At 37.2% G+C, this 23,889-nt stretch overlaps 2 protein-coding genes across 4 annotated transcripts; both read left to right on the forward strand.

The window, feature by feature from the left end:
• The first annotated feature begins 3,573 nt into the window (after window positions 1-3,573).
• On the forward strand, window positions 3,574-11,362 carry LOC131663143 (endochitinase). 3 transcript variants are annotated; one of them, XM_058933301.1, is made up of 10 exons: window positions 3,574-3,598; window positions 7,521-7,603; window positions 7,894-8,229; window positions 8,407-8,629; window positions 8,699-8,822; window positions 8,884-9,081; window positions 9,164-9,245; window positions 9,842-10,053; window positions 10,145-10,390; window positions 10,893-11,362. In XM_058933301.1, the coding sequence occupies exons 2-10, from the start codon at window positions 7,531-7,533 to the stop codon at window positions 11,010-11,012; spliced, it is 1,614 nt and encodes a 537-aa protein (XP_058789284.1). In that variant the 5' UTR covers window positions 3,574-3,598; window positions 7,521-7,530; the 3' UTR covers window positions 11,013-11,362. The 3 variants fall into 3 exon arrangements, with proteins under 3 accessions (XP_058789284.1, XP_058789285.1, XP_058789283.1); XM_058933302.1 differs by lacking the exon at window positions 3,574-3,598 and adding an exon at window positions 7,167-7,185; XM_058933300.1 differs by lacking the exon at window positions 3,574-3,598 and adding an exon at window positions 7,325-7,443.
• Window positions 11,363-13,526: 2,164 nt separating this feature from the next.
• LOC131663130 (uncharacterized) lies at window positions 13,527-18,598 on the forward strand. The gene is made up of 6 exons (XM_058933257.1): window positions 13,527-13,827; window positions 14,778-15,050; window positions 15,474-15,715; window positions 15,891-16,106; window positions 16,181-16,365; window positions 16,443-18,598. Exons 2-6 carry the CDS (start codon window positions 14,824-14,826, stop codon window positions 16,839-16,841), a joined length of 1,269 nt encoding a protein of 422 aa, XP_058789240.1. The 5' UTR covers window positions 13,527-13,827; window positions 14,778-14,823; the 3' UTR covers window positions 16,842-18,598.
• The last annotated feature ends 5,291 nt before the right edge of the window (window positions 18,599-23,889 follow it).

Genomic DNA, 23,889 nt, shown 5'->3' on the forward strand with positions numbered 1-23,889 from the left:
GATATCATCATAAAGAAAGCTTTTGTGAGTTATGAAAAATCGAATCTTAAATGACTACGTATTAAAGAAGAGTTTTATTGAAGTAACCAGGCAAAGAAAACTGTTACAAGCGTAAACTTCTATACATATTTAATTTAATGTTAAAATATTTCATAAAAAAAATAAATAACAAACTGGTTTTGATATCGTCTTTTTGTTTTACGTTCCAGCCCTTTTATCCGTAATATCATGACAAATTATAAATTGAAGTAGAATATAAAATTCATCAAGTATTTCAAATGCAACGTTTATCTTACTGCCAATTTTTTCCAAGTCTTTGTGTAGAGATCGAACTCTAAAATTTTATATATTTGTGATATTTGGACTGCAGACATATTAAAAAAAATAGAGTATTGCTATATATCTTGAAAACTATTAATAATCTTTCGAGGAAAAACATTGTAGTAATTTTCTTGCAATATTTGTATGGCTTAATTTACACGGACATATAAATATTTTTGGAATGTGTAAAAAAATATTTTCCAAATTTTTTAAGAAAGATATCAGTAACTCTTTCTTATAAGATAATTTATTATAACAAGATAAATAACATTCTATATGTTTCTGTTCTAATTCAAAATATTTCATTAATAGAAGCTTCTCTAACTGTTGATGTTTCGAGAAATATTAAGAATAATTTATAAAAAGTTCCTGAAATATTCTTGAGATTCCTTTTAAGAAATGTTTTAATAAAATTTTGAGAAATAATTTATATTTGAAAAATCATGGCAATTCTTTGGAAGCATTTTTAAGAAATATTATACACGTCATTTCTCTAAAATTGTTAGAATGTTTTCAAACATTATTCCTATAAACATATGTATAAATTATTATAAATTATTTCTGAAATATTTCTACAAAATTTATGTCAGGTTTTTATGCCGCACGAATTATTGTAAATTTCCAGGAGGTGAAACACTTTTTTTACTCCGTGCAGGACAGAATTATATGAAAAGTTTCCTGCTATTACTATATGTAGTTGAAAAATAAATAGACTTGAATAAGTGTGCAATAAAAAGTTGAAGAAGCATTAAAATAAATAAAAATTATGGAACTAACAATTAGAAAAATTACCTAAACAAAATAGCAATGAAAGAAAAAGAAACGTTACGTTCTTAGTTCGTATTTATATTAATTTAATATTTATAAAAATTAAAAAGTCGCTTTACCTAAAAATCAGTTGGTAAATTGGTTCGAAAGAGTTAGTCAGTTTGCTTTTACGACCGACGTGGTGCCTCCAAACCTGAGATAATCGCGAAATTACGCTCTGAATCTTATTATTGACGTGTATCAATAAAGTATACTTTTTATTTCTGGAATTAAACGGGAAAAAAACATTTGCATTGAAACTACTGTAGTTAAGAATTGATAAGATACAAGAGTCAATGAAAACGTAAAAAAAAATTAATTATACAAAGTGGAAAAAAAACGTTGAATTTTTTTCAAAATATTACAACAATATAATATTTATGCATTTTTTCATAAAAAATATTATAAAAATATTAAAATTTACGTTGAAAAAGTTAACCTCTAAACAAATTAATTTAAAAATGTATCCCTGATTTGTTATTTCGTAAATTTTGTGGTACGTTATGCCTGCACAATGTTCTTTCATTAATAATAATAAAAGTCTCTATTAATATTGATTTATAAAAATTTGATAACGGTGATATTTAATATAAATCAAATATCAAAATTTATGTTTAGTGTCAACCGCCACAATTGACTTATATTTTTTATTTTATTTAATTGTAAATTTATTTAATTTTAAATTCATTTAAATAAGATAAAAACACAAATAAAAACAAATAATATTTGTGACTGAAATTAATATTGTAATTAAGTTGAGAGTGTTTTGATATGTACAATCAAAGAAAACAGTTCAATAATTACCTCAAAGTAGATTAGAAGGCATAGTAGCCTAGATTTTTTGCTACATAGTAGCTTAGATTGTAACACTACAACTTTCAAGAATAATGTTGTTTGAAAGTCGGTACATCTCCACAGAAAAAGTTTTCGTCATAAGGAAATAAAGTACTCCAATTAGTTACTCAAATTAAGTAAGAGAATTTTCAGGAAAAAGTAAATAGAAAAAAAAAGATGTAGAAAAAGTAACATTTTTTATTGTATCATTTATTACGCTAGAAACACAAAAAAAATAAAAGATTCCGAAAAGTAATTGAGATGGATTAATAAACTGAATCTGTAAAATTTATAAAAATTACCCGTGCATTACAAAACAATACGATTTGCAAAATTGATGTGGTTAGCTCTGCAAAAATGATCGAGTTGATCCCGCAAGTAACTGAACGAAAAAGCACACGAGATTCGCAATAGAATTACATCTACGTGGGATAATCCTCTTATTTAATAACGAATCTAAGGAAATTTGATCCGCTTGATCGGATGCGCACAGCAAGCTACTGCTGCAGAAGAAGAGGGAGAGCAAAAGAGAAAAAACTGACAACCGAAGAGAGAGAGAAAGAGAGAGAGAGAGAGAGACAGAGAGAGAGAGAGAGAGAGAAGAGGAGTTGAGTGCTATACACACTGTTGCGGCGCGTTGCGGGTCGACGAACCAGCCAATCGCGGCCCCGGTCCCTGCACCTGAATTCTAATGAGGCCCATCGGGCTATATAGTCGCTAACACTTCGACTCGCGCCATGATATTTCCACCCGCCTGTCACGCTAGAAGGTGAGTCTTTTGCTTCTTTCCAACTTCATTTATTTCTCTCTTCTTCAGTTTTGCCAAGCTTAGAATTTCAAAGTCATTCGTTTGTTGTGAAGTTTTTCGAAATTGGAAAACTATACGTGAGTGAGTTTATGATAAAAATTTTTTTACGTCAACTTTATTGGCTTCGAATTAAATTATCGTCGATCATTTTCTGTAGCCGTTTTATTGCATGTTACCATTACTTTAAAGTGCTTTGTATGTGCTTTTATAAATTCTCATCTAATACTTTTAAAAAGATCTTCAATCTGTTGTCTCGCGAAAAACGTTCTTTGTCAGCGGCGAAAAATTCTGTTCTTTTAAAAAAGTTGAACGATAAGTCATCGTTCACTTGGGAAAAAAACAATTGGTATTCGTTACAATATAAAAATTCAAGTGTGCCGGACAGTCATCCGACCATCGTCTAATTATTAATCTAAATATTAATCTTTTGTGCGGATATTGTGAAATGTATGCGCTCAGTATATATTCATACATTAGGTTTTGAGAAAAGTTAACAGATCATAGAACAGCAAAAAGCGAATCGAAATGCATGGCACAACGCCATTAAAGTACGCGGTATGATTGACGTATGAAAATTAAACGTTCGGAAATTGTAAATGAAGAAAACGCCGGAAGCATTCGTCATCGAAAACTTATAAAATAAAAATTAAGGCAAGCGCGATATCTTTTCTTTGTTTCGTGACGTCGTGCCTGTGAGTGAGAGTAGACTTTGAAAATTTCGCATTCGCAAGCCACATGGAATAGAGATGACGAAGGCTGCTCACCCGCACGGATGCACTACGAATTTCAATTAGGCTACTATACCATTAGGGTGCCGTCTTTGTCGGGGTAAGATATTTATACCTATTGTGCGTGTGTCTCGTACGGTTGTTTCATGCTTGCGAAGTATTTATGGATTGTCAACGATACGTTCACGTTTTTTCAAATGAGCTCGGATCACGCATTCTTTCCTTTTACTTTTGTACTTAGTGTTCGTGATTTGAAATTCTCTTTAAAAGAAAACGCTCAACGATGTCGTTATATTAAAGTTTTCACAAGAATAGTTTCACCATAGACGATTCTTTGTGCACTGTTTCTTCGTGTAATACCTTTCGCTCTTCATTTAGCGGTTGAAATTACTATTCGTATTAGGCAGCACTCACAGAAGAAATGTTGCTTCCATTAAAGTCCGCAGCATTCAAAAGAGATAAGTAAAAACTTCAAGATAAATGTAGGCGGCGCGCGTTTTAAATGAAAAATCTTGCAAACAGAGCGCGTTTAATTATTTCGACTAACGAAACGTAATTTTGGTATATTTAAGAGCTTCAACATAAAAATTGCAAGTAGGGAGTTAGGGCAAGGTTTGCTTGCCCGAGAACATTTGCATTCACCGCTGGAGTTTAGCGATGAGTACATTCATGTGATATTATACGAGCAAGACGTGCACGGAAGAAGCAGAATATATCACGAATAATGAATCCTCCGCTTATAATCATTCTTTTATTCATTTGGTTCAATTGAAGGGATGAATCGAATAATCATTTCCGCATTAACTCCATAATATAAGCACTTACCCGACTTTCCGTATTAAAAACACACTAATAAATATAGTAATTGTGAAAAACTGTCAGTAAAGAATGTACGTGTCTAGAAATTTTGGGAAATTTATGTATAATATTTTTGGAGTTCTGAAAGTTTAAACTGCACTGTATTATATGAAAAACTCGTTTTTTGTTATGGTAAATTTTTACAGTTTGAAAGAACAAAAGCCAAATGGGAAATTGTGACATCGGATTCATAATTAGCTTTAAAAATGGATATAAATATACGTACAAGGTGTTTACAACCGATTAAAAAATAATTGTTTAATAATTTTCACTCATAACTGCCCATTTTGAACTTTTTATTTTTTCTTTATAGAATTTGATATATTTTTACAAAGAGTTTATCCATAAAGAAAAAATTGAAATATATATTTTTATCCATTTCTACAGTTAAACACAAATTCTAAATCAAATGAGCTTTTGAATTTTTCAAACTATAAAAATTCACCATGACAAAAAATAGGCTATATTTCATGTTGCCATTAAAAAAAAATGTAAGTCGGTAGAGACATTTTAACGCTGAACTCGTGTTTAACAGGCCAAAATACATGAGAATACACATGTGGTATGTCTTAGTCATATACTTCTTTCTTTTCAAGTGCCTATGTAAAATCATAATAGCACGATGTCTGGCCAGTTGAGCCCACTATATAGTACAAAACCCAATTTAACCTGTCATATTTCCAACAATATTACGTGTCATTTCTCAAAATTTCTAGACCCGTACTTCGAACAATTATGAATAACTTGTTCACTGCCAGTTTTTTACAAATACAATATTTGTTGATGTATTTTTGATTCGAGAAATCAATTCCACCTTCAACGGATGTATATACTTTACATACTTTCAGAGGCTAGCCGGTTTGGTCCGAGAGCAGAAGTAGTTATTTGATTCGGTCCTTATCAATTTCGAAAAAAGTCATCTGCCCGCATTTGTATCGACTGCGTTTCATAAAATGTCAGTGATATTGAAAATCGAAGAAATATTTACGAATGGATGTGCGTTATGAAATAAAGATACGTTAATGAAATTGGATCGAATTCAAATGATATTGCGAATCAATAAAGATAAATACCGAAGCAGAATAATTCACTGAATAATTTATTATATACCCTTGTACAATTATTCAATTAGCTTTTCCTCTTACATAATACCATTATAGTATTGACACGATCGACAAAACAAGAAAATTACGTAAAGAAAATCCCAACGACTATCATTAACGACACCTCAGCTAGTAAAGAAGCAGAAGTTTGAGGAAATTATCTAATCAGACGTATAAAATGCGAGTATCAAAACAACTGCACAGACAAGTAGGTTAAGGTGTATGTACTTTTCATCCTTCGGTAGTCACGAGATTCGTAATGACCGTCGAATGATTGGTATCCGCGAGGAAGAAGCCAAAGCAAAAAATTGCCACCCGCAGCCTGACACAGCCACGATTGCGAGAGAGGTACGAACGAAAATCGTTACGAAATGACTCTGCAGTGGTTGTCTGTCGCACTCGCACTACCGTCGACCGATTATGTCGAACCGAAGACTCGGAAATGCTTGTCGCTCGATTGCGCTCACGCGATGTCTTTCACACTCGTGGCTTCCTTTTTTTTTCTCGAACTGGATGGGCAATTGTGGTTATTCGTTTTCGCGAGCGATAGGGAGATAATTAACAATATACATTGTCGAATGCAAAAAGAGGATCTTGCAACTCCAGGCTTCGTGCTTGCGTGCGTTCTTTTTAAAATTTCCAGTTATTTGCTGAGATTAGGCTGAATCGTATTACGAACTGCACAAAGCTGCTAAGTTATTGAAACTATTGAATACTTCGTCTTCCATCGGACATACTAAAAAGCAATCGCGACATATAAAATTAAAACCGTACTTTGCTTTATATTGCATGAATAAATCTCAAATATATCCTCGTCGCAAACAGCCGCTGAATTTTAGATTAACGCGCGCTACATAGCTTTTATTAGAATTGTCATATATCAAGTGGAATCGATCAAGAGTCAATAACCTAATTAGCTCGATGAAATGCACGCGTGTATAGCTACAAGGATGGACAGATCCCTTGGCCTTGAGCTCAAATTCAAGCCGATGAACGATAAATTGAAAAGAATATTTAAAAAATCAAATTACAAAAAACATGTTTCTTTTTTTTTTTGACCGAGTAAATTTTAACGGATTATTTTTCTCCCCGGTCAAAGACATATAAATACGTAAAGCGATTGCCGAATTACGAGGTCTTTTCTCTCTCGTGGATCTGCCGACATTGTAAATTATTTTAAAAAAGAGAATGAAACGGAATATCTAGCACTCGAAGTTTATCAACAAAGACACACAAATAAATGCAATCTCTCCGTATATGGAACTCACGTTGATCGGCCTAATAAAAAGGGATATACACGATGGTTCGGAAGCTTTATCCAAGCTCTCCGTGGCGGGGGAACGACGTTCGCGGAATGATGAAGGCGATAAAAAGCGAAAAACCCGTCGTGATTGCGGCGCGCAGCTAATCAACGACAAGAGCTGCGAGATTACCATTTGGCTGGGTGCGATTCGGAATAACGGCGGTATCATCGATCATGCCTGCTTTTTAATGCTCTCAAGAAAAACCGGTCTATAGGTGTGTGCGTGTACGTATAGATCATTCCTCCTTTGCCTACTTCGTCAGCCCCCATAAAAATGACCGCCTCTGCCCCGGCAGTTCTTATAGCTCGGACTTCCTCTCGCGAGGATGCGAGCTACAAGCTTCAGAGTTGTCTCGAGCGCGCCGACGGGCACTGCCACGCGCTCGCTCGACCCCTTTGCTGCTAAATCCATTCCAACAAAAGGTTCGCGCTCCGTGTCTTTTGTCCGAACCCTTTCAATTTATCATATCTGTCTTGCTTGCATCACTTATCGCACCTTCTTCGTATAATTGCTAATTTCCGATAAAAGCTATAGATAAGAGCACGATGAAGTCACGGTAAGGTGTCATCGCGATTCATCATTTTTGTCGTCATTAATATCGCGCAGTTGATTACATTCGCGGCCACTCCGTAGTTGACGGCTCTACTCGCCCAACTTGCATTTGCATTTAGTCTTTACAAGTATTGATTTATCGTTTGGGCTTTAGCTGTTCTTTTGGCATTGAAATTTTAATGTATTCATCCTTCGTGTGTTTCAGAGTCTGAACAATGAACTCCCAAGTGGGAAAGCTTCTGGTCTCCCTGAGTGCTACTTTAGCACTGTTTGCCAGCACCTCAGTAGGTAAGCGTTTCGGAAATTGTTTCTGTTTTTTTTCTCCAAGATAAGAAAACTTGCGTAGAGTTCATAATGACTTCGAACCAGAAAGACTCGTGCCAACGTTTGTACGTGACCAATCGATCAAACCAATAGAAAAGTTACTTAAAATATTAATATAACAGCGTCATATTTAATTTTATCGGTCAAAAAATGAATATCGAGATAAATCACGTCCACCTAAGCAAAATAATAACCAGTAAAAGTTGAAATTCAAAGCCAAACAATAAATAAGTTGTTGACTTGTCGAAAAATAGGAGAGCAGCCCGCAAGAATAGTGTGCTATTTCAGCAATTGGGCTATCTACCGTCCAGGCATCGGCAAATATGGAATCGATGATGTGCCAGCAAATCTTTGCACTCACGTCATTTACTCGTTCATCGGTGTGAGCAATGTCACTTGGGAAGTTCTGATTCTTGATCCGGAGCTCGATGTCGATCAAGGTGGATTTGCCAAGTTCACTCGCTTGAAACGCAAGTATCCTAACTTGAAGACTGAAGTTGCCGTTGGCGGATGGGGCGAGGGCGGTCGTAAGTACAGTGCTCTCGTTGCTGTCAAGGAACGTAGGAAAACTTTCATCAGAAGCGTTGTTGGTAAGTATGGAAGTTTGATTCCGTTTGTATTGCATAGCATCGATAATAGGTCAGAAATAGCTGATGCTCGATTTGATAAATAATTTTTTAACAATATGCACAGTTTTTTTAACGATCAATCTCTCGTCTTTGTCACAAAACAATTGAATGCCCTCGTTCATCCAAACCAACTTTCAGAATTCATGAAGAAATATGACTTCGACGGATTCGACCTAGACTGGGAGTATCCAGGAGCTACCGATCGCGGTGGCAAATTTTCCGACAAGGACGTGTTCTTCTACTTCGCGGAGGAATTGAGAAGAGCATTCGATCGCGAAGGTCGCGGCTGGGAAATCACAATGGCCGTGCCGATGGCGAAATTCCGTCTCGACGAGGGCTATCACGTACCCGAGCTCTGCGAGTGAGTCATAAATGCTCGCGAATAAAATGGCCTTATCGTTGCGTCAAATGGCACATGAAAAAATTCCAGGAATGTCGATGCCATTCACGTCATGTCGTACGATCTTCGCGGTAATTGGGCAGGTTTCGCCGACGTGCACAGCCCCTTGTACAAGAGGCCTCACGACCAGTGGGCTTACGAAAAACTCAACGTGGTACGTAAGCACGCAGCGGCAATCGAATACTCTTGCGACGGCTCGTTTATTCGCTTTGCAGAACGATGGCCTTCAGTTGTGGGAGAATTACGGTTGTCCAGCCAACAAACTCGTCGTCGGCATACCGTTTTACGGTAGGAGCTTCACCCTGAGCCAGAGCAACAACAACTATAATCCAGGAACTTACATCAACAAAGAGGCTGGCGGTGGGGCTCCTGGTAAATACACCGGTGCCAAAGGATTCTTAGCTTACTACGAGGTATGCGATCTTGCTGCTAAATTTATGCCGACAGCGCCTCAAACGTGAACTCGAGGATGCACTTTTCTTTCGTTCGTTTTAGATCTGCGCCGAAGTGAACGACCCAGACTCCGGTTGGACCAAGAAGTGGGATGATCAGGGAAAAGTTCCTTACGCCTACAAGGGTGAGCGCCGATGTCATTGTATACAGTTGCACTTATCGAACTCGCGTCTGAATGGAATTGCGAACCGGACAAAAACGGTACATACCTATCCCGCGAACGAGACGAATAAAAAATACTCTGCCCACGCGGAGAGCTATCTCCGAATGCAAATTTTCATGCGGACGAAACTCTCGAGAAATTTGAATAAGCGAGAACTCACGAAAGCAGGAAAAGAAGAACGCGAGGAAGATACCTCTCGAGGAGCGCGCGCGCAAAGTGAGTTTTAAAAGCGGGAAGATTGCATTCCGCGCGGAGGGAGGAAATGTAAACGAAAACGGGCTAGTCAGGCTTTTGGAATGCTATTTTCTGTCTCGCTGCTCCTCTCGCTGGCTCTTCTTATTGACAGAAACTTCTTGTATTCTCTTTGACTTGTGTCGACACGCGGTCCATTGGTGGAGGTTCAAAGTTTGAACCCAAGCGTGCGCGATTCGGCGTACATTGGCCGCGCAGAGGAACGGAAAGTGAAAGGACGCGCGTTGCAGAACAATTCATATGCATTTATGCGACATTCTTCCGACTCCTCGGCGCTCATTTGTCTTTCGGTCCTCGATACGCAGGCACGCAGTGGGTAGGCTACGAAGACCCGGAGAGCGTGCAAATCAAGATGGATTGGATCAAGTCTAAAGGGTACGCTGGCGCCATGACCTGGGCGATCGATATGGACGACTTCCGCGGCATTTGCGGCAGGAAGAACGACCTGTCTCTCATTCTCTACGAGAACATGCGCGATTACAGCGTCCCCGAGCCGCAGCGCAGCACCACCCCGAGGGTGAGTCTCGCGCCTCTGAACGATATACGCGCGTCCGCGAAAACCCGGCGCGGATCGATAATGACGTTGTTTCGCTGTTGCATTCACGCAGCCCGAGTGGTCGCGACCAAAGAGTACGACACCCGACTCGTCGGAGGCTATCTACACGACGCCGACTCGCGAAACCGAGGAGACCACTCGGCCAACTCGACCGCACCGGCCGACCCAGCCAGTACCGCGTCCAACTTACAGGCCGACGACGCCGGCCCCGGCGAAGCCAACCGAAGAGATCGACGAGAGCGACAACGAGATCAAGTGCGCCGACCAGGACTTCATGCCTGCCAAGGATTGCGCTGTGGTACGATGACGTTTTCCTCTCTTCTCCACTCTTGCTTGTGCTGCAAAATCTGACTGACTTTTAATCGGCTGGAACGTAAGCGTGACAAACTTATCGCGCATTTTCATTTCGAGGACGTTTCGCTCTCTTATCGATTGTCCTTAGCATTCAAATGCAATTTCTTGTCGTGCGCAAGCTCTCGGATCAATCGATCGATTCAAGAGAGCTGTCGGCTCTTTTTATCTACCTTCTCCGGTAATCGAGTCAACGTAATTGACTTGTAGCACGTGTTATTTCCGACGAAAGGCTTGGATTTTTTGGTCTACATACGGCGACGCAGTGCAGCTGAAAGCCTATTAAAATATTTATCTTTCGAACGCTGTCCTTGCAAACTCGCGCAAAATAAATATTAAACAGGCGTACAAAGCTCATAGCTCTTGAAACAATAAACTACACGGCCGTTACAATTTATAATGCAGGCAACGTCATTGTAAATAATGATTTTGCTTCCGCTTTGTTGCAGTATTACAGATGCGTATACGGAAAGCCATTGAAGTTCCAGTGCCGCGACGGTCTTGTCTATAGCCCCGAGAAATTCATTTGCGACTGGCCACAGAACGTCGACCGTCCAGAATGTCACTAGACGCTAACGAACCTTGAACATTCGTTCGTTCGCATCGATACGACGAGCTATTATACCCATTTATGATCTATTATATCGCTCGTCAACCGTGAGACGACGGTAAAAAACGATGTCCGTGTGATTTGTGACTTGAACATAAATTAGCGTAATTATACATTGTAATTTCAATCAAATAATCTATATCTATTGATATATTCAAATTCAAATAACTTATACTTTCATATAAGGTATCCATTATATAGTTAGTCTCAAATATCTATACCTATGTACTGATTGTAAGTTGCTATTACTGTCATAACATTTTTTTAAGAATAAATAAGTTAAGTTTAATTGTAAAGTATAGAATGTAAAAAGAGTATCGAATAATGCTTTTTTATTTCTTTCATTCTTGTTAGTCAAATCTCAAAGTAATTACAAAACCAGCCACGCACGAGTTCATCGTTTGAATGTGAATAAGATATCGACAGAATGAAAAATATTGTACAGTTTAGCTCGAGGCTATACACGACGATCGTCTAGCAACAAGTACTTTGCAATTTTATGAAACAAACGTATAATTGATGGCTAAGTAATGACGGGCAATATAACGATAAAGCGATGTCATCAGTTGTCAAAGTTAGGAAAAAATATCGTTCAGATATACAATAGCCTAGGTTTTGCAGGTTGCACGTTGCCAACGAAATCTCATTGCTGTACTCAAAGTTCAAAAAATCGTTGACTATTTCTTTTCTTTGTAACTATGAATAACAGTTGCATAGATTTTCGCATAACGAGATTTAAAAAACAGCATTTCCGTGAGTTCGTAGTAATAGGATAAAAAAATGTCTCGTGTACGTTCATTATAAATAGCCAATCGAATCATCTTATCGCTGCATATCGCGTGTGCCTCAATGTGCACTGCATACATGTAGGACAATATGTTCCAATCGATAAATTATCATTCATTGAAATTTCAGCTATTAGAGAAAGTCCCCATTGCACTATACTTGACTTGAAAGCGCTTTTCACCGAAACAGTCTCGAGAGAGAAAAAAAAAAGAACTTTCTAAATAGTTTGAAATTGCGTTCCTAGATGTTGGCACGATAAAATTCGATTTTCAGCTTTTACGCGTGAGCAAAATAGAATCGTTTCCACGTGTAACACGAGTTCCCAGTGAAAAGGAATAAAAAAAGAAACGTCGATGAAATCGCGAAAGAGCTTGGAAAAACACAGGTGATCGTGGCCGATTCGCGGACAATATAGTTATTACGGATAGCGTAGCCTATATAAATACAAAGCAATCTAAAAAAAGATTAACAAGTCTATTTCGAGCCAAGGAATCAAGCCTCGCGGTAAAAGCACGTGTATATGCGCGCTTGACAATTTGACCGATTATTATGCCCTACGGAAATAGCCGTCGGCGTCCCCGTGAGTTCATTAAATTTTCAGAGCTTGTACAGCCGACGTCAGCTCATGCTAGTTCCAATGGCGCGCAGTATACGTATGTACGCATACGAGCGTCGCGATACTTATTCAGTTTATCGATGCTGCCTACCATTGTCATCCTCGTTCATGTATCTACCTTCCGATAGATTAAAGTCTCTTCCTTCCATTAAAGTCAGTCCTTTAAAATTGCAATCGATCGTTTCTATATCGCTATTTGTTCCGTATTGCTCTTTAACGTTACCGGCTCTACTCAACTACATGGCTGTCGCTTTATTCAACTTCAGTCTCAATATATTCACGGCATATTTTTCATTGAATCCGTTTGACGGAATAATAATTTTTTTTAGAAACATCGAATTTTTAGTAGAATGTAATTTTATTATTCATCAATGAATGCCAAGAATAGATTATGTTTAAAGTTAAACTTTGGCTGCACTACAATCTTAAATTTTGGCTTCAAAATTCGAAACAAAATATCAGAGGTACCGAAGTTACGAAATTTAGATATAACGACCAGAAGGCGTTACGCAATATACATACAAGAGTATATTTATGCGTCTCTTGTGTACATTCTTAGAACTCACGTTGTCTGCGTCTTTGATAAAAACCGTTTAAATATTCATTGTAACAGGAAAATCATAATACCCAGATTTCTCTTTAGTTTCACTTTCCTAATGATTCAATTAATTTCAAATCTTGTGTAACCTAGCATAATTTTAACGTGAAAAGGTATCTAATAAGTTAAACAGTTAAATTTTTTTCTCTCTGAAAAAAAGTCAAATTCGAATTTCCCGCTAGCCTTGTGATAACTGAGAACCACATATTCTTTTGTTAAACTTTACAATGCACTTGCGCGAAGGCCAAGGTTGCAGACGTGAGAATGATCTAAATTACATAAGCACGTCAGTTCATCTTTCGGCGTTGCGTATTTTTGTGAGAAAATTGCGAAAAGCGCTGTGAATGCTACTGCATTATATTCACTCGAGCTGGAGCGCGAAGCTTCGTGCAGTTCCGCCAGTGTTCGGCTGACGTCACTCGGGCTGTGTCGTCCCCCTCGTTTCGAAGCAGCGAACAAGCGAACGAGAGCGAGAGAGTCAGTCGGTGCGCTGCGGCGTGAGGTTGCATTGTCGAGGCGTTCCCTCCCTTTTCTCTTATACTCTGCCGCGGCAGCATTGGCAGCAGTGAGTAGCAGCAGCAGAAGAAAAAAAAACGGAGTCAGGCTTAGTAAAAGCGTATATAAGCTATACGCGTCTACGTCTTGAAGTGCGCGTTGTTGTTTGTGCGTTCCTGGAGAAAATGCGCCGACGACGATAGTGAGCGTCGCAGAGAATGCGTAGCAGCTTATCGGCGGCGAGCAGCAGCTTCGCCGCTCCCCCAGCCAAAGAAGAAGGTGAGCCAAGCCCTTACGATATGCATATGCGTATGCGTGCGTGTAGCCCGCACTCTTCTGGATCTGTGCGTCTCGTTTGTATACAAAGAAAGCTAAGTTGCTTTCTGTTTTAGTAATTATAGTTCTCGCGTTTCACAATGATCTATACATCACGCGTGCATTCTCGGTAATTAAATGACTGGACCGAGCCGTACTGTTATACTTTTGGTCGAGTTGATTCAGTGGGTAGGCGCGTGAAAGGTTATTGGCCCTCCCGTTTTGTTTCTTTTTCTTCTCTCGCGTTAACGCTCTTTATGCGAGATACGCGAGGCCTTGTGCATGTAATAATTTCTGATCTCTCGCTCTTATGTATACATGTAGGGCCGATAAATATAGCTTGAGTGCCTTTCACACTTTTTAAGTTAGTACCTGGATAGGATCGTAGGAAATGGGCGTGTGAGGTCGCAGGTGCGCCCTTTGTCGGTATGAGCGTTGCTTCGCATTGCGGCAATTCTTGAAGAATAGGTGCTCTTATATTTGTTTGAACATGACTTTGTTGACTTTATTTTGAAAGCTTCTAACAAATAACAATTTGGTTTGATTCTGCAGGAGATAAATGTAGTCGCATTTGATAATTATTATATGGCAACATTATACCTCATTTAAAAAAAGTCTTATGTTATTTATTTACGTTGATTTGAAATATTCCTTGACTTATCACGCGTAATCATTACGACATTAATTTTTAATTACAATAAATACCATTATAAAATTAGAACAGCCATTACAATATCATTAAATTTTGTTTTTGAAGCTTATCAAATGTTAGTTATCATTGAAAAATATTGTTGTACTCGATTCTAAATTGATATTGAATTACGTAGTTTAGTAGTTAGTTATTCATAGTTAATTATTTACTTCTATTTACAATATAACATACATTTTCATTTAATGATATTCCACTTTTTCAGATAATTAGAAGATCAAACTTACTAGAAATAAAAGAAAACTAGAAAGATGGGTTGGAATCGGAGATTTGACAATCACACACTGGATGCTCTAAATAAAGGATGTTTGGATTTATATGACGGAATAGCATGTGGTCGAATCAGCCTATTAGTTATACTCAGTGTCATAACACTGTTTTTTGTAGTTGTCAAGATAATCAAGTATCACAGTTACAAACACTCGCAGATGCATCACTATGCCATATTTTACATTTCTGCTGTTCAATGTATCGTAAGGTATGTTTTTACAATCATTTATATTACACACATTATTTTTTAATTCTACTATTTTTTGCAAGAGTATTGATTGTAGTCTACTAAGTGCTATTATTGCAAGTTCTCTAAAGTGTCTTGTAACAAAGAAATGATTATATTTAAATATTAAATTAAATTAGTGGAAAATGTAGAGTTCTGAAATATGTGTGCTAGATACATTGAAGCCATACATACACTAGTTCTATGACACTTGAAATTGTTTTTTTTTCTAAGCTCATTAGAATCACCTGATATCAATTTAGTTCACTTTAGCTATAAGACTTTAAGTGTGGATTTCCAGTATATTGTCCTGCTTACCTAATTATATTATTTATTTATAGTATGTTATATATTGTTAGAATTTCATATAAATCATTTAAAACTAACTATTTTTTCTATTTACAGTGGAGCTAGTTTTATATTTGGAGTTCGATATCCACAACTGCATTTTGCCACAAATTTCTTCAAACTTTACCAATTCATTTTAATTTGCCATCTACATTGGTCAACAGCTGCACGATCTCGACACAGAGATGACATTGTACAACATGTGATCAATCCAATTCTTTGTTTATATACTCTCTACTACATAACAGTAGTTTTGATGGGTATGGTTGACATCAGTGGAACTTGGACAGAATGTTTTAGTATGTAGTGCATAACTATTTCAAATAAATTAATCTTAATTTTGATTGTGTAATGTAATTTAATTTTAAATGAAACTTATCAATAGAATCTTTACAAACAGTTTATTCAAAAAGTAAATTATATAGTTTATTAAAGTTATTTAAAAAATATACTATATACTTATTTGTTTTGTAGAACCTTACTGGCTGATGCTGTCGAGTGCAGATTTCATTGCAGTCCAACTGTTTGCAATTATTGCTCTATATGTTACACATAGCAATAGACAGTTAGTTATATCAGCTCTGATGATGCCTGCAACTTCATCTCAAACGAGAGATTTATGGCTTGTAACTGCAGTCTACGAAATTTCGGCTGCAGTTTCGGTGGTATTTGATGCAGTTATGGTCCTAAGTAAATGACAATAACTTATATAGACAGTTATTGTAATTTTGTTTATTCATTAATAATTTGATTCATTTATACAGTCGGAAAAGACGAAAGCGGTTGCAGTGGAATTTACAATCATGCAGAATTGTACTACAGCTCAATATTAGCGATCCTCGTGATTCTAAAATATTTTGTGCCAACTTGGATACTTCTTTGCGTCTTTCAGCCAAGTAGAGTAAAATCAAGGCCATCTGAGGTAGCTCTTACTTCTCATTATAACATGGTATGTTGGATAAATTAATTTAACATTAACAAATACTATCTGAAATCCGCCATTTAATATTGGAAACTGTGCTTTAGGATGGCTCGTGTTATAATCAGTATCACAAGATGTTTTTGCCAAATTTTGGTTCGTCTGGGTCGATCACGTATCCAGCATTATCATACCCAACTAATTCTCCAATGTTTGGAGCACTAGGGGACTTCTCTGATAGCTCACCGGATGCATCCCCAACAATTGGTCGATATTGGAATGGGTTGGATAAGGATTTGTATGGCGGATATGAAAAACATTTTATCAATGCTGATCAACACAAAGATATACTTGAAAATCGCCAGAGAATGGAGCAGGCCCGACAAAATCTTGAAAGGAGCCTTGGATTAGATTTGAATAACGACCAAGACTCCCAGGACAATAACCGATATTTAACAACTATCAGTGAAGAAAGTGCAAATATTACAGAGAATCCACCAGAATAAATCTTGTGCATGTAATCGAAGGCAAGACACGTTGAACCTAGTCGGAATAGGTACCTAATCAAAAAATTCATTTTCCAAGATACTCATTTTATAATTCGAAAATTTGTTCTGTTATAAGTTGTTGAAAACAAAATGTTTAGAGAACATTCCGTTTGCCAACGAAGAAAAAAAATTTTAAAGGCGTATCGGTGCGAATAATAATAGAAAGGATTTCAGAGCGGTATTCGCAATTATCCTTCCAAATGCTGTGATTTATTGATGCTCAAGGTCGTCTAACCATTTAAAAAATCATAATTTCTTACCATCATCTCAGTGAGATACGTTTCGATTTACAATCGTGACGGTTTATCATATTATTAACAAATATCGAATTTTAATGATATTATTGCATTTTGATCATTACACTAGGCTAGGAGAAAAAACTAACACCATAGACTTACATTTTTTAAATTTAATAGATGAGTCACGATGATGTTGCAAGTGCATGAATGACTTATATATGAATAATTATCAAATCATACTATGATAATAATAAAACAAATGTATAGCCAGGAAGCTCGTTATTCTAGACTTACGAAGTAATGAGATAATTATGTAATAAGTCATTATGTATGATGAACAATGAATTTACATTTTGAGCACATTGTTACTGTAACCGAGTTATCACATCTTTTTATATTGTTATTGGTACTTGCCATTAATGAATCAATTTGCGGTGCCAAGATAATGGTTCTTTTCTATATTGAACAAATACTCAACTATGGATTAAAATCTCTCTTTCTCAACATTCAAAATTATGCATATACACATTTTTTTTATAAGAAATCTGATATACTTAGTTTTTTTGTGATTTGCTAATTTGTATTATAAACTTCGAAATATTCACCTACTTATACTTTTATGAAAGTATTCATGGTTATTAAAAACAACAGAAATAACAACATAAAACTTTTGTAATTTATTAATATCATTTCAACAAAATAGAAAATAGTATTGTATACTTTGTGCAAGTTCTACGACAAGTGCAAATACACGACATCGTTATAGCTTGCATGATTCAAAATATCCAAATTATAGATTGCATGAACTATGTATACTCTATGAGCGTAATCTCAACTCGTATTAAACATATAAGCATGATTGAATTTGAATACTCGGTTATGCGAGTAATTTTATAAACCATGAAAATGTATATAAACTAATTTATCCTTAAATATATGTGCGTAGTTAAGTGATATCGATCGCTAAATATTATAGATATTTATGATTCACGTAAAGTATGTTATGAGTAAGATGCGAGTTTGATCAGTCAAAGTCGGATCATACTGACAAATTTAATACAATCTTGCAAGGCCTCTTTTGTGTATTTATAAAAGCGTTATGTGTATTGACTATTTTTTTTAAATGCAGTCAGTTTACTACTCATGAGAGTAACTCCAATATTTAATGATTGAAAAATGAATGCTTAGATAAGATCTTCTTACGTTTACACTCATATTTAAATGTAAGATGTATGTAATGTGTGGATTATCTTTAAATGCATGTTATATAATCATCAGTTTTCATTATTCTTTCAATCAAATTTATGAAAATGTACATAAGTATATATTATTTTAAAACAAATTTCAAATTATATATTTTATTGTTTAAAAATTTTTTTTACTCAAATGAATTCATTTATACAGATTCTACGTTGTAAATGGTTTATCAGCGGCATGTTTTATTAATTATAATTTTATAATTTTATATTAAACCAATAAAAGATGTCTACAGTAATCATACAAATGTTTTAGATTATTTAAATTCGTCAACCTTGTGAACAGCTCAAGAATATGATAATACTTTATCAATGAAAAACAAAGGTTTTCAAATCTTTACTTAAAAATACGAGATAAGAAATACTGATTTTGCATTAGAAAAACTGACAAAAGTAAACTTTTTATCCAGAATAAAATCATTCAGGATTTTATAAATTTCACAATGACATGACTTATTTCACAATGAAATGATTATGCATGTGTTATTTTCCAAGCCGATTTCTGCAGCTTTTGTATTTTTATTAGTTTCATACAGTTTGATTAATAGAAAAATAATGGGTATTGATTGAATTGGTAAAATGAAAGTGTGGAAGTATAGCCACATAAAGTAATGGATTACCTTGTACTGAGTGCATAAAATTTGATTTTGAAAACATTCGAAGATCAAGGTATTTTGTTTAATTTTCCATTATTCCTTTTTCAAATGAATTCTCCACGCAATAAACAATAATCATATTTTTTAAATTCAAACCAGAACTACTGAAATTTTCCAAATATAAAAGAGCCAATAGTCATCGAATACATATCTTATTTTATCTCATTTTATGAAATTTATTTTAACTGTTTTTAATGTACTTATATTTAATGTTACCGGCAATGATTATTTTCAGGTAAACTTTAAGGCACGTTTCACGATTTAAGCTTTTAATTTGCAACTAATACTGTTTTTAATGCATAACTGAGAAATATAAAGGCTTAAATTAAAGATACAAGATGTTTCATACAAAATATTTTATTGGAAATCTAATAAATTAGATTCGGATTAAAGAATTGTAATAAGAAAGTAAATGAAACACTTATGTTAAGTCCTGTTATTCACGTTTATAAGTATATAATCAATGAAGATACTGTTGTAACTTGCTACTAATGACAAAACTTAAAATTAGTTGCTTAAAACGATCACTATCTATAATGTTTGCTTTCAGAAGTACGACTAGTTTTGGAAGCGTTCAGTCGGGCCGTTTCTTCAGAAAAAAATTAAAAACCCGACTATGATGTCTGACTGGGATTAATTTTTATATTTTTATATTGGCAAGTGCTAATAATTATTTAACAATTGTACACAATTGTAACACTGACCACGACCACCTCCCAATTTGAAAACAAGTGTCTTACCAGCGAGTGGCTCTCTCACACGAAGGAGAGCAAAAATGATCTCATCATGACTTATTTCATTACTTTGGACTTTACGCAATACATCAAAAAAATTATGAGCATTGTAATTTTCATAAATTTTTGAATATACTGCTTGAATATTTAAATGCCAGTGTCTTATAGTTTAACATTGCGTTCAAACGAAGACAGATTTTTTCATTTCGATCGTGAAATCGCAATGTACGGCGGCTCGAGTATAATGTTCGGTGTGCGATTTGTCGAGGACTTTATTCCCTTGATTTCATCCAGAGATACTGAGACTTGTGTTACACACCATCGACTCAAACTGGAACGGTTTTCCATGGTGAATCGCAAAAATGTCGGTCTAACAGCTTTACTTGACTTTGTCAAGTAAGTCCTCGAAGTCCGAGGGAAAATAACGCGAGCGTATTGTCCGAGAATAACTTAATTGATCAGTTATGGTCGTTTGGCGTTTTGCACGCCGTGATGCGAGAAGAACAAACGAGAGGGCTGTGCTGGTTGCATTCGCAACATTGGGTAGATCGACGTCAGCACTCGAGTGAGATTCGTCGGCTCCGTCTCTCCCGAACCTCGGGAGATATAGTTGTATGCACGATTGTTTTATACAGTGCACACCATGCATATGTATGTACGTCTTCGCACGACATAACTTCGCGTGAGCCACAAGCACGGCACTCGACGATATGCTCCGGCGATAATGTTAAGGGAAAGGATAACGCTATTTTGACTTGTTTGGCAATTACGGTCTTCGAGAAACTTGACATAAGTAACATTACTTGCCTATTTCCTATATACCAGCGATCCATGCACTACCTCTGTGACACCTTTGAGACGAATTCAGACCAGTCCAGATGCAGAGATACAGTGCCGTTTGAAAAGAGTTCCACGCCTGCTACCTATAATAATCAAACATTTCAGTCACATGGCGGAAGGCCGCGGTTATACCATTTACACCGAGTAAAATAATGGCGCCATTTTTGTAAATTCTTCGTTCGTATCTTCCAAATTAGTATTAAGCTTCGACTTGGAAAATGATTGAATGTTCTTTTAAATTTTTGCGTGTCCGCTTAATGCCACTTTTGAATTCTCGTTTCGCAGTCGGAACGAAGAAAATGAACCAGTGCATTGCGACAACCTCGATGTTTATCATTAACAAGAAAATGAAAAATGAACGTTAACGTCACGATGGCAATTCAATGAAACGTACTTTTTTAAGCGCAAAATATTCAACGGTCGATTCGTAGTCGAACGTTTGCGTCACTCTATCTCGTACATGGCGCGCCAAGAAGCCGCGAACACGCGTGCGCATGCAAGCCGACCAATCGCGTGCGAGCACCCGCGCGATCAGATCTCACGGAGGGAATAGAAAACGCTTGAAATAATAAAAAAGAAGAAAAGAGAGATGAACAACGGCTTCGACGTTGCGCGATGAAAATATACTCGCTGCGCACCTCAACGCGAGACCTGTTCTTTCGTCATTCTCCGTTCTCTTTCGACGATCTCGCACAATGAATTTTTATCAGCACGTTGGTACTTGCCTGCCGTAGCGCGGATGTTCCACAATTACCGGTACGTCGCCTTTTTACGCTGTTATTCCGATCTGTTCTTTGGAAGCAGCCTCGTTCTCGCGCTTTACCGCGTTATTTTAATGACTCAATAACACGCAACCACCGTTTTATTAGTGTTTTTTCTTGCCTGTTATCTGCATAAAATAGTCGCTGCGTATTTTTTAAAAATTGCGAAAATTCGTATTAGATTTGAAGTCCATCGCGCGACTCGTCGCCTTTCTAAGAAAAATTACGGATTTGAAAGTCGTTTGCCGTTCGGAAAGAAGTAAACTGAATAAATGTGTTTTTAGAGCAGCGCGTCGATAACCTTGGATATGCACTTCGGTGCGAAAAAAAAAAACTATAATAGTATTGTGACCCAAGTCTTAAACTTGCAAATGCTATTTTGATTGGCAATCCGAGCTTGGCTTTTATTCTCCTCCGACTCCGCGACACCGAATTTCATTTTACGATGTTCCGACATCAGAGCATTGTTTACGCATTTTTATGCGTATTGTTTTACCAAATTTTCTGAGTTTCTTTTACGAAACCGTAGGTGATTTTTGAATGTGCGTCACTGTTCACTCTTCATAATTCCCTTCCTGTGTATTTCATTCAGAAGCAGAAACATTCATATAGTAGAAAAGTAAAAACTGTCAACTGACAGTCTTCGAATGTAATTTATTAGAGAATTTAACACGTGGAATATTTTTATAAATCGATCAAAGAATCTCATGGCGAAGATTCGTTGCTATGCTTGCCACATCAGTTGATTTTAATCATACGATAGCCATGTTCTGGAACTTGCGCACGCTCAATCGTGGCAACTATTGTAAACGCTAACTAACATATCCAGCGTAATTCTTATCAGCGAAAACATCGTAGATGTAAGCAACGAAAAAATCCTCCCCGACAAAAGCACTTGATTTTTAAAAAATGTCTGACGTATGATATGTCTACGAACGTCCAATACATCAGTTCCCGCAATAAATTAAGACTTATTGCGAAAATTCGTTTCATCTGGCTGGCATTAAGTTTGCAATGGCTCAACAACGAGAAAGAGACGCGCCAAGTCCGTTGTATTTTAAAGGGCACGTCTGCGCGAAAAACAGCTGCTGACCTCGCGGGCGGTCAAGACGCCGTCCAATTTACGAGCGCGGACGCCGGTTTTCACTGCGCAAAATGCTGCGGCACGTGCGACACAGCTGACGAATTATACGACGCGGCAACGAAATACCTACGTCAGGATGCGCCAAACAATGGCACTTAAATACCTGAAATTCACGGCAAGCCAAAACAGCCGGGATTTTCGTCGAGGGGGATCGTATCATCGTGACGAAATATTCCGAGCGGTTGCTTTTCGCTCAGGGCGCTCTAAAGGGCGTCGTTCCAAACGAAAACGCCAGTGCGGTTTAGACCGTGGTTCTGCTTGCATCGCACTCACAGTTCCCGCACACTTTACCTGCGATTTCGACATTTCATCTGGCTTCTCGTTTCTCATTGTAAACCCCCTTTGTAATCGTCCAGTAAATATATTAACTTTAAAAGAATCACGTATAGCGATTTCATTACTAACGTGAGAAAGAAAAGGTAATCGAAGCGTTGAGCAAAATATTCTAGTTGGTTAAAGTCTTCCTGCTGAATCAAAATGACGCACAAGCGGCGCCAAAGCGTAGATAATAATTGCATCGATTGCACTTCACCTCGGCCTCTGCACCCCTTAAAGTCACGGACAAAATCAAACCTCTAGGACGGTGAAGAGAACGTGAAATGCTCCAAAGGATTGAATTGGAAGAGAATTTTGTCCGTAATCATGGTGAATGTTTTGAGGGCGATCACCGGATCGTGGCTTTCAACAAATTGAAGCGAATAAATCAAAGAGAAATAGCGATTCAGTTGGCTGCAGTCAAAGACAAGAATCGAAAAGGTTGCAGTCTGCGAAGAAGAATTTCGTTTCGAAAAATCAAGCAGATAAGCCCGACGTAGGTGCTCGAAAATGTAAGAAACCGGTCGAACCGGCACCGAAAAACAAGGACGGTCGGGTGCCGAGCCTCCGTGCCGATACCGGAAGCCTGGACCAGGCGAGATTTTTCAATGCTCAAATAAACGACTGATTAGCGATTGGCCAGCGAATGCGTGACCTTACGGCGCCGCGAAGCTGAAATTCTCAAACTCGAGATTAAGAAGACAGATCGGAATTTGTACGGCTACGGAAGCTTGCGCGTCACGACGATCGGCACGTGTATCGTCAAATTGAAACGTAGTGGACGATAGCAAGCAAAGCGCGCCGATGATCGCGAGCCAATCCTTCGTCAATCGACCCTATATCACCGTGCTACAGCGCAACGGTAAGCTGCGGATTTTCGAGTTGTAGATCTTGGATCTTGTCCGGTTGCCGTCGAGCAATCATGACGAAGAGGTAAGAATACGCGCACGATAAGACAATCCCCGAGCGAAAAAATCTCGGACGCGATTCGACGCGCGCAATCGTTCGCTGCAAACTTTCGTCGCGCGCAAATGCGTCAATGAACGAAAGAAAACTAATAG

This window comes from Phymastichus coffea, unplaced genomic scaffold (genome assembly GCF_024137745.1).
Source record: "Phymastichus coffea isolate CEN01 unplaced genomic scaffold, Cenicafe_Pcof_1.1 PCOF00031, whole genome shotgun sequence".
NCBI lineage: Eukaryota > Metazoa > Arthropoda > Insecta > Hymenoptera > Eulophidae > Phymastichus > Phymastichus coffea.

Bases quoted from the DNA above. Each gene is read 5' to 3' on its own strand.
- LOC131663143 (XM_058933301.1), top strand. From the start codon at position 7,531: ATGAACTCCCAAGTGGGAAAGCTTCTGGTCTCCCTGAGTGCTACTTTA. The intron at 7,604-7,893 runs GTAAGCGTTTCG...GTCGAAAAATAG, and splicing joins GTTTGCCAGCACCTCAGTAG to GAGAGCAGCCCGCAAGAATA. The intron at 10,054-10,144 runs GTGAGTCTCGCG...GCATTCACGCAG, and splicing joins AGCGCAGCACCACCCCGAGG to CCCGAGTGGTCGCGACCAAA.
- LOC131663130 (XM_058933257.1), top strand. From the start codon at position 14,824: ATGGGTTGGAATCGGAGATTTGACAATCACACACTGGATGCTCTAAAT. The intron at 15,051-15,473 runs GTATGTTTTTAC...TTCTATTTACAG, and splicing joins GCTGTTCAATGTATCGTAAG to TGGAGCTAGTTTTATATTTG. The intron at 16,366-16,442 runs GTATGTTGGATA...ACTGTGCTTTAG, and splicing joins TTACTTCTCATTATAACATG to GATGGCTCGTGTTATAATCA.